At 42.5% G+C, this 15574-nt stretch overlaps 1 protein-coding gene across 1 annotated transcript in view; it reads right to left on the bottom strand.

Annotated features, from left to right (window-relative positions):
• The window catches only part of LOC105451794 (ELKS/Rab6-interacting/CAST family member 1), a 61828-nt gene extending 48577 nt beyond the window's left edge, over positions 1-13251 (bottom strand). Inside the window, exon 1 of the mRNA XM_011692471.1 lies at positions 11287-13251. Coding sequence (XP_011690773.1) covers positions 11287-12081 — 795 coding nt within the window. The 5' untranslated portion in view covers positions 12082-13251. The remainder of the gene's footprint in view (positions 1-11286) is intronic.
• Positions 13252-15574: the final 2323 nt, after the last annotated feature.

Raw genomic sequence — 15574 nt, 5'->3', positions numbered from 1 at the left:
CCCGTACGCAAATCGATACTGATTTAAGGAAGCGAGTTACGTCAAAATTTGCCTCCGGTTAGCAAGTAGAACAACTGATGAAACTTTTAGATGTTTTACCGAGGTCCCTCTTTGTCATTCTTTGATCCATTCGACCCTCTGCCTTCCCTCTCACCTCTGCGACACGTCCTCGTTTCCCTTTGAAATGGAGAAAAGTTCTACGACTATTGTAAGAGTCCAGCCTCCGATCCATTTCAGAACGTTATTCAATCTTGACCACAATCTTTCTCTCAAAACAAATCCATAAAAAAAAAGAACTTACAAAATTCCCGTTCTCGTAAAAATTTTTTTATTTTAAATTTCACAATATCAATACGTGATGTACCCAGAAATTGCAATTTCTATTATTTCTATTATATATTTCGTATATTCATTTATTTAATTCAATAATTAGATTTTAACATTATTATGTATGTGATAATGATTTCAAGTAACTTTTAGATATACGTACTTTTAATTTAAGTGCGACTTTACGATTGCATCATTTCGTAACAATTCCTAGTGAATACTTCCTAGTGAATCTAATTTCGTGACTGTTCTTTGTTCCCCATAAAGTAACTAATTAAAGTAACTAAATAGAGAACCTGCAAGAAATGGCAAGGAGCGAAATTATTCTGCGATCTTTCCGTTTTCAACTATTCTCAGCTACTATGTAAAAAAAACAGATATCCTGTTGACTGGCTGTAGCGTGTATTCTTTGGGTGTGTCATCTTTCACTCTTCTCTTTATCTTGTTTAGTTATTACATTCCGTATATTTAGATGTACGGAACGTGCGGTATTCAAGCGATTAAGTACGGCATAAAGCTCGAAACAGTTTCAGCAAAATTTCCATCAAACGCAGAGAAGCTCGACTTTTATCTCTTCCAATTACTGTTAATACACAATCTTTTTTCTGACAAATAAAACTGAGCTATCGCTAGTTCCAACTATGTCAAAAAGTCTTATTTTTTTTATTGGTTTTAAATTATGTAAATTATATTTTGCATTCTTTTTTCCTTGGTCTCTGTTGCATCGTTACTCACAAAAATGTGAGTAGATATATCAGTGTATATGATGTGTAAATGTATGTGAGCGTCCGCAATGTATTGAGCTCGGATCGGGCGTAGATTCGCTAACAATAAGCCTGAATGATTGTGCGGCTCAATCGTCCCTACGGAATTAATGTACGATCTTGAATTTTTAACAGGTAATGTAATTTCGTGCCACACACTACACCGCCGATGCGTACTGCACACGTTGTCCGCCAATTACGTCAGTACACAGGAAACGTGTAAGCTCCCCGGGCATGTATATCGGACACGACATGTCAAACACGCGGATAAAAAATTGGCGGGCGATTCGTTGCGGATCGATAATGTATCGCCCGCGTTATAAAAAAGGTCAAGATATCGTCGGGAGACTCTTTGTAACGTAATAAAACATTTAATAAAACAATTGAAATTAAATTAATTTCGAATTTCCTGAAGAGAGAGTAAATTATACAATTTATTTACACACGTCAATACACAATGGTATTGAGAATTTTTAGGAAACGTAAAAAGAGATCGCGAAGATCTGTTTTTTATCTTGCAAAATTGCAGGGACACGCCGCATAAATCGATTAAATCGCAGTTGATCCTATTTTTATTCATCACCCAAGAACGGCCTCGCGACTTTCTCGACGTCTATTGGCAACTCCGTGCTTTCTCTCTTTCTCTCTTTCCTTCTCTCCCTCTCTCTTTCTCCCCGCAAATCTATTTCAATCTGCGTTGCAAACTGAAACGGATCGTTCGCATCGATTCGCGCGCGCGTCCACTCGCCGGCGAATGTCAAGAGACAATTGATTTCTTTCCCCTCCGCGTAAGCTGGTGCATCAATTGCTGCAGTTCGCGTAGCGGTCGGTGCATAAGCGCCGTGCGACCGTCACCGACAATTGTCTCGGCAATTTTCGTCGGTCACTGCGATTCTTCGTTACTTTTATTGCCGTCTTGAATGCGTCTCCGTTACGGGCAATAGCGTACCTATCGGATGTTATAAACACGAGCGTAACTGGCAGATGCAACGCTGCATCACTTTTCAAGCTTATCCCTTACACAGGAAAATCTTTTTCTTGTAAAATTTTGTAATTGTACAAACCAACATAGAAAAAGAAGGAAAGTAAAAAGAAAAAGAATATTTTCTATATACAAGAAATCTATAAATATCTAATTATTTGAAAATATATGTGTAATTTAATTTCTACTTTTGTAATTATTTTATAATAATTCTACTTCTTAATTAATCTGTAGCATTAATTTGTTAGTCACTTAGGGGCAATAAACATTTTTTTGCCCCGATAATACGTAAATGTTAACGCAGACTTTTCTTAAACTCGTAACATACTTAAGTCTCGTGTCATGTTTATTTAAGCTCTTACTTTAGACCGATAAATTCATAATAAGGCATGTGCACTGAGCGTTAAATACACCATGCGAGAATATCGATTCTCAGTGCATGTAAAATTATTTTGGCCAGTGCCCGTGAAAGCTTGAGAGCAGTACTGCAGGATAAGCCTGTAGAACGGACGGACATTTTCGCGCTCGATTAAATCGAGTAGCGCACGATTCGCGCGTATACCGATCGTGTTTGTTTCGATCAGCGCGAACACGGGTCGCACATATGCGGAAGAATAAGCGTTTTCCTAGATAACGCGCGGGTGGAACCATCGATCGTAAACGTCGAATAAAAGTGGAGTTTATCGGATGTCCCCGATATAACCCAGATGTCCCAGCACGCGACCCAGATAGAAAGGCGTGCTTCCCAATGAAATGAATTTCTCGACGCTTCAACCATATTTTTGATTTATTTTGATAACACAGTCGGTCTAATTGAGATACGATGTGCAAAAGTTATGAATAAAACAAACGCGGAGAGCGGTTTAGCTCACGATTTTTTGGAGTCAAGGAACGACTGTGGGTAAAATCCTTTCCGCGTTTTCGTTTTATTTCATCATCGTAAAAGTATTATAAGAATTTATTGTACAACGTGAATTTCATTACGACGTTAATTAAGGTTGATGAAGTGAGTCTATTAAGAGAATTCCTTCGTAAAAATATAATGATAAGAGCTTTATATTCCAACGGATATTTAAATTTTTGCGTTATTAAACATTGACGTTCCAATATAATAACGAGATTGGAATGTTATTAATTGTTGAATCGGACGGCACACATTTCATATGAAAACAGGAATTTTGCGAGATAAAAACTTAAATTGTCGAAATCTCTGGCTTTTTATTCACGAAAGCATTTTCAGCTTTTCGAAAACGGATACTACAAATTAACTGTTTAACAATATACTCAAAAGATTCTATTTTTGCGAGAGACAATATTATGCGCTAAAAATATAACTTCTAAAAGCTTTTGTGATATTTTTTTTTTTAACTACGTAGCTTATCAAATTTATTGAAATTTATTGTAACATACAGTTCGATATTTCCGAGAAAAAAATATAATGGACTCCAATATCACGGGTTCGGTATATTTCCGTACAAGAAAAGAGGAGAAAGAATCGTTTTGTTAAACGATAACAGCTATGGATATGTGTGAGAACTATAATGTTCTATATTCTGTATCAAGGCAAGGGTTAATAACTTTAAAGGGAATTATATGTAGAAGGAGACTTGGATAAAGTTCACTCTATTGTTAGTAATAATACCTATCACTTCACACCTTATATCACTTCTCTGTTTGTTTCTTCAATTTATCAAAGTATAATAAAACTTCTGCAACAAACAAAAATGGGGAACGATTATCTACTAATTATAAATCTGCAAAATAATTCAGGCTTATTACATTTAAATGAGTACGTAAATTAAAATTTCGAAAACGAGTTTTTTCTGGTACTAAATTTTTTTATAGCGAAAAAAGTACCATTACGTAAAAAGACGTTATGGTTTCCATTAGAAAAATATTAATTTTCTAAATGGATGGAAGTCGTTTCTCGACATAAACTTAAGCAAGGTTTATTAGCCTCAATAGCCGTTTGAACTTTTTATGAAATTTATGTAATATGTACTATTTCGACAGTCACGTTTGTCTAGAGCTCAACCTATTGTTGGCGAAGTCAGCAAAGTTTTTTTTTTGTCCTTATAAATCCGTTCGATATCGATCGTGTCCGAGGCTGGACTTAGTTATCGTGTTTTCCATGCCTCAAGGTTGTTACATAATAGACTATAATTTACGTCTGGAAAAATCCGTTCGCGGATTTTGACGAGCATTTTCAATTACAATAGGCGGATTCGAGACCTTTTTAGTTAAATGTAAAGAGGTGACTGTATAAAGAGGTAATTTTCCGAAGGCACAAGCATAACATTTAAAAAGCCCGAACTTACGTAACAAATTATAATAAAATACCAATACGTTGACCCTTTTATTAGCATGCGCAAACACCGCCTACTAGCATATTGGAAATCATTTTCCTATTAGATAGAGACGTAGCGGAAAAGCGAAGTATATAACGTGTAGAACAAGCGACAGCAATTTATGCTGTTCCGTGTTATTATCCTATGCAATATGCATTCGCATATCATTATAGCCTCTCTATTATTATACAAATAGAGAAAAATGTCAAAATAATTTAATACCACTAAATCCTACGTCCTTTTCACATCATTGTGACATTTACACATTGTCTGCATGTCCAATGTTAGACACAATGAATATATTATGCTATGAATAAAATAAGCTACTATATAGTATAATGCATGCGCGGCGTGCATTAAAATTGACATGGCATCAAGTCGGCAAAATTTAATATGGTGCCTTCATAACTATTTTGTATCTGAAATTGATTTGATTTGCGTTACGATGGCAGTGTCGCGCGTTCAGACGCGAAAATATATGTTATACATAAATCGCGGAAAATAAATCGGAGATCTCCGCCGAGATCGATGGAAAAATACAAAGCGATACGACGCTAAATCGCATATACACTTTATATATCTAAGTTTCACTGAAATTGATATCTCTATAGGCTTTACTCGATTTTTAAAATAATCCGCCCGGATTTACTCGGAGCTATTACTTCGGGCGCCGCCAATTGAAAGTTGACATTTTCGCATCGGTCGCGCGCTCTCGCACGCGCGATCGTGCGGTGTAAAAGCACAATATATCCGTCTATATCGATCGGCCTAAATATAACGAGGCAGATTAACGAGACCCTATGCCATATGTGGCATAAGTATGGCGCGACCGCATTGTTCCGTGGTCAGCGGCTAAATCCGCGAACTCGCCTTCGTCGCGGCGCGGCGGGGAAACGTTTCCATATACCTAATGTCTCAAGGATATTCTCCGCAGCTGATCGGCGCGCGTCCTTCAACATCTCGCCATTTATTAATCATTCATCGACGGCGTCAGAATAAACAGTGGCCCGATCAATACATACAGCGGGTGTAAATATACCAGAATGTTATTTAACGGTCAGAAGGAAGAAACAATGGAAGGAATGCCAGATTATCGCCATTAATCCTGTATTTATAACGCGAGACGATCGTTAGCGATTCTAACGTGTATATCACATAATTTACGTCATACTTGCGTTTGACTTGCGGCAAAAGCTTTGAATTACATTTAAATAATTATTCTTTCTGCTCGGAAAAGATATTTCGTTCTTTTTCTGCTGTTCATTTTTATGCTCTGGAAATATAAAACAGTATAAAGTTTTATTAGTTCTGCCGTATTTTCCAGGTTTGCTCGTATATTGATGTTTGTATGTTGTTTACATTGTTTACATGAGAGATTCGTATTGTATTAAAAATCACGTCGAACTGAAATATCTGTGAGAGCGCAAGTAAAGCCGTGAAAATTTAGAAAAAACCTTCCTCGGGTAAACTTCGGAAGAGCTCCCTCGAGTCTTGTATACTCGTATATATTTTCGTCCCTTGTATTACAACGCGACACCGGTGGACGAGCTTGATAGGAAAGCGGAATACCAAAAGGAGGAAAAAAGGGTGCGGATATAGGATATAGTAACCAGACGATCGAGAGTCCCGACCCGTTTGAAAGTGAACGAATGTGAGAAACGACGGAAACGACGAGTTCGCGGAATTCGACAAGATTCATCGGATGCGAAAATAGAATGGGTCACTGGGTGGCCTGGCGACAATTAAACGAAATGAGAGTCTTATTTCTCCGCTCGGAAAAGATGCAACACGTGGGAATCCGTATTCGCCAAAATTAATGATCGCATCTTTAGGTCAGATGAGAAAACAATTAATTTCTCTCTTTTCTTGCTCTCATGATTTTCATATAAAAATTACTCTTCGGCATCTGTAATATCGGCTGTTACTCGTTTATTGAGAAGCACCTTATGAGAATTATTTAAAGTACCGATTACGTAAAATATTATGTAAAAAGATAAGCTTAGATTTATTTTGATTGCGCGCGAATCAATTAGGTACCTCATCGCTGCATTTAAATATTCAACAAATCCGCAGATTAAATATCTTCGCTGTTTCCAGTATTATGATTCTACGCGTTATTACGGCGCAAGATGCGAACAATGGAAGAATAATTAAGAATGCCAGATACAAGTGCTGCATTATACATTTTTTTATCAGTGACAGCACAATAGCTCTCTAAAATCGACTGTCTTCATCCACGGCCTCGGATAGCAGCTGCAATGTCAGATGAATTACCGTGGCGTGTGAACATTCATGAGATGAGAGACGGTATTGTCTGCACTTAGACACGAACAGATTTACAATCCACGGCAACGGGTACTTATTATATATTTACAGCATTATATATTTAAAGCAACTTTAAGATTGTGCAGCTCATTCGTTATTAGTTTATGACTAAACTTCGTGAATTAACTTTTGTCACTTTCACTTGAATGAAGCAAACAAAGAGGAATTATTCGTAAATAAATTAGAAATTTCTTGATACGGATTTATTTACCTATCCTTTTATAAACAGCGTAATTTTAATTAACGTCAGATATTACGTTGAAGAGATAATTGGAATATTTTTATAATTAGTATAAAGATGTAGCGGAAATAAAATTCATTAAATAAATATTTACTTTTGTGCAGTGAACACCAATTTCAACTCCTTCAAATATTGTTATTTAAACAAATTATTAAATAAAACAATTTATAAAATAAATTTCTGATAATTTAAATACGATGTTGTAAAATGTTTCCGAACAGAAAAAAATATGTAATAAAAATGTTTTTCAAACAGAATTAAAGATAAATTTATAATATACGAGAAGAAGCAGTCGAATCAAATTTTCAAAGATGGCAATTAGATTTAATTTGTAAATAAAACAAGAGACGTTTTTATTTAATAGAACATATCCATTTTGTAACACAAGATGAATGTAACATAAATGATTTGAAGAGCCAAATTTGGCCTTGTTTAACATAAATATCTTGTCAGATAATTTCAATAAAAATAGAACGTTAATAAGAGCTTGCAATCCAAAATAAACTCTTAGCATACTGTTTTAATTTCGACAAAATATTGAATGCAGCACTAAAACATGCGAATCATTAATTTTTCTTTTCGAATTATAAAAAATTATTAATTTCAATGAATTACAAATATTAAAACTAATTCTAAGATTATTTTGCAATATTTTTAAGCTAGTATTTTCAGTGAGGAAAAAAATGTTTTGCATATTTCCTTGACATAATTTTTAAATTATTTATTCGTAAATTTAATAAAATGCTCTGAAAGAGACCAATACTTTTTAATAATATTCACAAATTTTCAAAAAAATATATGTACGATGCATGTGACGTAATCTTAATCGATGCTCGAAATATTGAAGCTATCACGCCGCGCTCGTATCACTCAATTATCGACTTTTAGATACCGGCAACATTCTTAACGTGTTTCGTGAACATATTACGTATGGTTCATAGACGCCATGCCTTCGGTGCTGCGGGAATTCGCGCAGAATGTAATTTTCGCGTTTCACGTCGTCGCAGAGAAGAATATTAGTCGGGAATATTACAAAATTGTAAAAATCAAGCGACATTTCTTGCTTGTCACATGCGTATCACGAGACAATCTTGAGTCGCTCGCTACCGATGAGAGAAAGAGAGAAAGAGAGAGAATTAATTTCACGCTCGCGTTTAAGCTGGTTTTTTTTTCATCCCTGCCAGCGACAGTTTAATGCGTTTTTGCACGTTCCGTTCTCAGGTTCCCGATGCTGATGGAAGAAAGGGAGCGCAGGAAAAGCTCGCCGGAGGCTGTGTGCGGATCGATCGAAGACTCCACTTTACTCTCGTCGGTATCACGTCGAAGGAGACGAACGAGAATTATTTCTTTCGGCGTTTCTCTCTGTGTCATCCGCGCGCACCTTTTCTTCTTCTTGCGAAGCGACACGGTATTAGCTTGTTCAGCAAGTTCTTCCGGAAAATTACACGCGATTCCTCGTAAAGCTGTCCGCAACGACGACGGAACGGAGGGGTTCAAAGGGAATACCGAAGTGAATAAACCCGCGCACGATTAATATTGTTAATTTTTGTCAGAGCACGAGCTAAATCTTAACTTTAATATTATTTGCCAACAGAAAGCCGAGTACTGTCGTACTTGAGATTATTTATCGCGTAAGCATCACCGGGAATATTTTACGACCACATCCGGCGTTTAATTTTAAAAAAGCCCTTTTTTAATTACGCGAGATGATTAAGTTCAAGTCTGATAGATGCGGGCGTTTGAGTTCTAATATGAGAGAAAAAAAAAGTGTGGATAGTATATTCGAATAAAACAAATAATATGCTATATTTATGAATTACACTTTGTAATTTGGTGCGTGATAAAATTATATTTTTATATAAGCAGAACAAAGGGAAACATTTCCCTTGTATTCAGCGTGTTTGGTAATAAGTATAATAAAAATTTATATCTTTCATTCTCTGTGCCTGTAGGGAAAATGGGCTACTATCGAGTGATGCGCGCAATACGGATCGTCGCCGCTGTAAAACCGTCGTCGGCGTAATTTATAGCGCACCTGGCTCGGCCCATGATTGCGAATTTTGCACGTCGGGAACAATAGGATTGATGTAAGCCCGACAAGCATTCCGCATACGTATATGCTCGTTGCAGGCGAACGCCTAGGCAGCACGCATTTACTTAGACAGGAGGGGTAGGCAGAGACAGAGGCACGTACGAATGTGGGCAGTCGGCCAGAGAAACATCTAGCTCTTTGAGATTCTTCCGCTCGCCGGGGCAATGACTTATTCGACGCCGCCGTCGTGAACGCGACACGCGTGTACAATTATACATGCGCCGTGTAAGAGCACGTTGCATACGCACACGCGCGCGCGCGCGCGCGCGCGCGCACGACACGCGGAATTGAGCGTAAACGCATTCGAGTACGGATTTAATTGACTCCACGTTGGAAAAAGTATGAATTAAAGCGACGGCAATCCGCGGCACACCGTTCTTATATGACATGCATTTATGACAAGGCCGACGTACTTTTTTTTTCCTACGGATGGTTTTATCGGATTCACGGAACACGCGCTATACGGTCGCCAAACCACAAAACAGGCAACAAGACGAAATGATGATTTAATTAAAATACAGTGTGGGCTATAAAATGTTGTGTGTGTGTTATTAAGTTTGCACGGCGTAATAAAATATTATTCACGTAACTTTATCCGTGACTTCTCATTACTCAAGTAATATGAGTATCCTCATAATCTATGTTAATGCAATGGTTATTTTGAATTACGAGGAAATTATATTTTATATTTTAATTAATTGTTTAGGTAATACAATAGTTAAGAAATTTCATGCAGAAAACAAACGCGAATAATTAATAATTTGAAAGTGTATCCATAAATATCGCGTCCAAGAGCTTGGCAGAGATTGCACGAGTTTCGTTTAATTAATTAATCGACGTATCGAATGATTCATTGTAAAATATCGCAAAGCGATGGACGCGAAAACAAATTGCGGCGTGAGTGAAACTTGTTGCCGTGCCGTGCCGAATTATGAATGATTTAACACGATATTTGCGCGACAATGACACGCCGCGCCCCGCCCGTTACTGTCGTAACGTTAATTGATACGGCATCTCGCAAATGTGCGCGCATTGTGATAATGGATCAATTACCGCAAAAGCTTCGGGGTTTACCTACGTGACGTTCGTGAAATCAGCATAAAGGTGGCTCCCCCTTCGTGTTGCATTTTTAGCCAATCGATAATAAGATTCTGCAACAGTGTCGTTACTGCAGAACAGACTGTCGTTATTTTTATGACTCATTTTACCTTGAATCATCCAAAAAGACGCTAAATAATTAAAAAGTTCAGTGACGAATTCCCAGTGATGTCACGAAAGTGTAAGAGATCAACGCGACTGTCTTGATCTGAAAGCTAAATTTGTCGTAAAACATATTTTACTATCATATTCGTAAAATGTATAGGCAACATGGTTCTGCAAAAATAATAATACGTTGATCTCGTAAAAATTCCACCCTTTGTTACGTCAAAAGATTTTTCATCAAAGAGTTGACCTATATTTCTAGGGTTATATGATGAATGCATTTTATATATAATCTTTTTAAGGTTTTTTTCTATCCTCGCTTTAAAGGGATCAGTGTCATTCATAATTTAGCTATAATACGTTGATAATGAACTAAAAATATATTGCACTTTTTCCTTCTAAAAAATAAACTAAATTTCTGACTGACACTGAAGAAATGTCCCGTATTTCGTAACCTTTTCCGCATTTATTTTGAGGAATTGGTGGTTGCGTTTTAAAAGGCTAATCCACTTTTAATTACCATTACGCGAAAGTCTGCTTACACATGGTAATCATTTTGACCGCAGACTGGCAAGAGATAATTAGGTCAAACACATGTGCTAAAATATTCTGCCATGTACGCAATCTCGCGGAAAAGGGTTAACGTCGGGCACATCAGGTCACGTTCCGCGACCTGATTTCGAGAGGACGGCCTTCGCGCAAGGACGCGTGTGACGTGACAGTCGCGAGGATCTCGGGCAGGACGATGTTCCGCGCATTTCCGCGGCTTTCCAGGACATTTCTTCGTGTTTTTAATCGCGTAACGAGACCCTGAGGCTATTATAAGCATCCCGTACAGTATTCGTGGGGGACCAACGGAATCCGATAATCGAATCCTGTGCTGACGCGACACACACATACACACACACACGTACACGGAGACACAGCACACGCGCTCGCAAGGCTAAACCGAGCATCGCGAGAATCGACCGGTCCGCGGAGGAAAGCGGTAATTCTTGACTGACCTGATTCTCCGAGTTGAGCATCTTGAGCTGTTCGTTGATGAGGCTGTACTTGGTGCTCTCCTCCTTGCGCAACGCCCGCTCCTTCTTCAGTTCCGGACTCCAAAAGGTCTTGATACTGTGCATCGAGCTGCCCAACTTCTGGTTCGTCAACTCGAGCTCCTTCTTCAGGTTACCGAGCTCGCGCTGCAGATCGTTGTTCTGATGCTGGAGCTCGCCGATGTAGATGCCTCCATCGCGCAGCATGTGCGGATTCGGGCTCTGACGCGCTGACCTGGAGCCGTATAACTCGTCCTCCAGGTAGAGTCCGCGATCGCGGCTACGCTCGCGGCTCGGCTCGCGTATCGGCATGAATTCCCGATCATGGTCGAGAACGCCTGCGGAGGCACGATCGAGGCTGGTGTAACGCGCTACCATGCCCGCCGAGCTGGACATGGCGGGTCTCGAGGCGCTTCTGGATCGGTGATGTCCGCCCCCACCGCCCCCGGTCGACATACTCCTGCCCCTCTCCTCGAGCATCACGGGACTGCCGAGGTCCTCGTCGCGGGAGTAGTACGGGCTGCCCAGCTGATGGTGATGGTAGCCGCCGCCGTAGCCTAGATGCTCCGGTGAGTTGTTGCCGCTGCGTGTTCCCCGTTGCTTACGACCACCGAGCGGACTGCCACGACCGCTGGCATAACTTCGCGACGGGCTACGATCAACGGTCGGCAGCTCGCCCACGCGACGACCGCTGCGTGGCGAACGTGTGCCACCACCGGGACCGATCACGCCACTGCTTGAGTAAAGGTCCCGTGACATTCTACGGGAAACCTCGGCGTGCAGCCGTCGGACCTCCTCCTCCTCCTCGTAGCCGCGAGAGAACGTTTTGAATCAGTGTTGTCGTCACGTCAGCGTCTCTTCGGTACTCCGTCGATGTGCTCGTCGTCGTCCTCCTCCTCTTCTACGAGAGAATCGCCCGATTCTCTCGCTTTCGCGATCGCGCTCTGTGCAATTATAATAAATCCACGCGTCTTTTTCTTTCTCGACCTAACGATTCGAGCGGGCAATGCTCGCGCGTTCTCCGATTTCCCAAGGGAATCCCGTACAACCCGAAATTTCCGCAGTCGCTTCGTCACGCCTTGCCCAGACCGTTCCCCAGTCTCTCGTCACCCTCGTGCGTCTTCACGCTCATATCAGCCCGATTGTCCGATTGACGGATGATTCGATCAACGAGCGTTTCCCCGTCCGATCGCAGCAGGACGTCCGTCCGGTCTATCCGAGCTTTCAGTTAGGGTAACAGTCGGAGGATGGATGTGTGATGCTTCGCGCGCCAAAATCTCGACGATCGCCTTTCTTTGGGCGACTCGATCTTCGCTTCGTTTCCAACTTCGTGCTCCAGCATCCGGCTATGGTCGACGACGACGGTGACGACGACGACGTCGACGATACGTTTCCGATCTCCTTGCGCCTTCGCGATCTTTTACGCCAAATCGCGGACACGATAACGGCGTGTCCTGGGATGCGCGCGGACGTTTCTACTCTACGTGCGATGGCGCGTTCGCGAACGACGTGCATTGACGAGGACGTGATCGTTTCGGTCCTCGTTCTTACTATGCGAGAGATGGCTGCCGCGTATCGTCGATCTCAACGGAGACACCACCGATTCCGCGGTCCCTTCTCTGCCGGTCGATCAACCTCATCCTCGCATCGCGACGATGATCCTCCGCCCGATCGATCCTCTCTCCACCCACCGTCACACCGCCACCCCTCGCCTCCTCACCGAATACAACTCTTCCGCGCTTCTGGCCGGCGTACTACTACTATAGCGGATAGTACTACTACGCGCGTGGGTCACTTCGTACTCGGCGGCGGCGTACGGCGAGGTCACGACCCTCGTCGGCCCGAGAATCGATCTTTGACCTTCTTTCGGCGGCGTAGCCCATCGAGCGAGGGCGAATAGAGATCGAGGGGGAGAGAGAGAGAAAAAGAGGTAATCGACTCCCTTCTCTTCCACTCCTCTGTCTTCCTCTGAGCCGATACGTCGCGAATGAACGAACCAACGAAACGAATTCTCTCGCGTACCCTCCTCCCGTACCCTCTTCCGGTCTCTCTCTCGCTCTCTCCCTCGGCCTCCGGTCGCGGCGCTCCGGATCCAAGAACCGCCCTTTCGCGAGCCAGACAAGTCGACGAACCGAGCCGGTCGTGTTCCCTTCCTCGCGGACCTCGTTCCACCCTCGTGTGCCGGCGGGCTCGCTCGCTCACACGCTCGCGCGTACTCGCGCCTGCGTGCGTACGCGTGCGCGCGTACTCCAAACGCGCGTGTGTCTCTCACTTCCGTCGCGTGCGCTGCTCGTCGTCGGCGCACTACATACACACGCACGGGCACACACGCACTCGCAACTTCGGGCGGAGGAGGAAGTGGAGAGGAGGAGGTATATATCTCTCCTTCTCTCTTTACGCGTCGCGCACCGCCGTTCCCGTTTCGCGAAACCAGCGCCTAAGGTTCCTCCTTATCGATCTCATTCTCTCGCCCCTCTCGTCTCTCTTTCTTTCTCTCTCTCTCTTTTCTCTCCCTTCTTGCGGTCCCGTCGTCGTCTCGCCGTCTGCGCCTCGTGGACGATGCCCGACGTCGTTCCGCCACCGGCTCCCAGAGTGAAAACACGACGGCAACGCGAGACGGACGGCGAATCAACCACCGACCGACCAACCGATCCAATCGACCAACCGCACTACACTATCCACCGTCCACTACCGGAGCACAGCCACTTCCGTGCACTGACGCCGCCACCGCCGCCGTCGCTACCGCCACCGGCGTTCGCCGCCACCCTCGCGCTCACCCACTCTCCCTGTATCTTTTCCCCGCTTGCTCTTTTCTCCACCCTCTCTCACTTTCTCTATCTCTATCCCCCTCGTTCGCGCAGTCGAACACGGGCCAGCCACCCCGTATGCATACACACACGTACATACACTTGCGATTGCGCGCGAACCCGTGATTACACCCCCGTTCGGCGGCGCGTAGTCTCGTTTGTATGCATGTGTACACCAACGACCACCACTGTCACCAGGGAGCCTCGGTACGACGCGCGACAGACCCGCGCGCACTGAGAGAGTGCTCTAATGCCGGCTACAACCGAGCGAGAGAGGCCACCCCTTGCCTACCACTACCATCGAGATCACTACTATCACCAACCACTACCACCACCACCTTTGCCGGCTCCTCCATCATTGGCGCCACCTTCGTGGAAGCGTTACCGCGAGTTTACCGTCCCTACCCCCGCGAGTATGCTCTACGTACAACGTCACTATGATCCGTGCACACACATACACACACACGCACATACATTGAACGTTGGAGGGCGAAGGTAAAAGCATCGGCAGCGCCACCGATCGACGTCACCAACGTCATCGCGACGGCCACGACGCCGAGGCGTACCACCCGCTCGATTTCCTCCGTCAACCCCCTCGCCACCCCGATCACACCACCACCATCGTTGATCACTCCCGACTACCCCACCGGCGCGGCGGCGGCGCGACGGGCTCTATGGTGGGCACCCCTTCTTCAGAGTGGTTCTCCAACGCGCAGTAGCACGCGCGGATCCATGTGTAGGCGAGAGTACAGGGTACCATGCGTCGCGCAATGCCTTTGGGTGGCAAACTGCAAAAAAAAAAAAGAATTCGATTTTAAGAAACTTTTAAATGCGCGTTGAAAGAGAATAAAACAAGAGCATAAAAACGACAGTGTTTGAAAATTGTTTAGATAATTTGGCATACAGAATTAATATCTCGAAAGATTTTGTTCAATTAGTTTTAGGAAACAACGTCTATTATTATTATTATTATTATTTATTCGAAATAAATTGACAGCAATAAACTTCTTTATTAATAATTAGAATAAAACACTACAGCACACATAACATATTTGTTAAAGCAAGATAATAGCAAAGTTAATTTAATTTCTGTCTACGGTAAATTTTTCGAGGAGTATGTAAGTACACTATACAGGGTGTCTCATAATAGGTGTATCACCGTTCATGGGTAGGTAGAACGGACTAAACTGAATCGAAAAGTCCTCTACCATTTTGCAAAATTCGCAATCGTAAACCAGACATTAATTTTTGAAGATTGACGAATAAACGCGTATTCATCCGGCCCACCGCTGAATGCAAGTGCGTGGCAAGATAAGTAGATTAAACTAAACAAAAAAGTCCTCTACTATTTTGTAAAATTCGCATTTATTAACGAGATATTAAGTTTATTTGCCCATCTTCAAAAATTAATATCTTGTTAATGATTGCGAATTTTGCAAAATGGT

The sequence above is a fragment of the Wasmannia auropunctata genome, unplaced genomic scaffold (assembly GCF_000956235.1).
Source record: "Wasmannia auropunctata unplaced genomic scaffold, wasmannia.A_1.0 LD336044.1, whole genome shotgun sequence".
Classification (NCBI taxonomy): Eukaryota; Metazoa; Arthropoda; class Insecta; order Hymenoptera; family Formicidae; genus Wasmannia; species Wasmannia auropunctata.
This window is presented reverse-complemented; position numbering and strand designations above follow the sequence as displayed.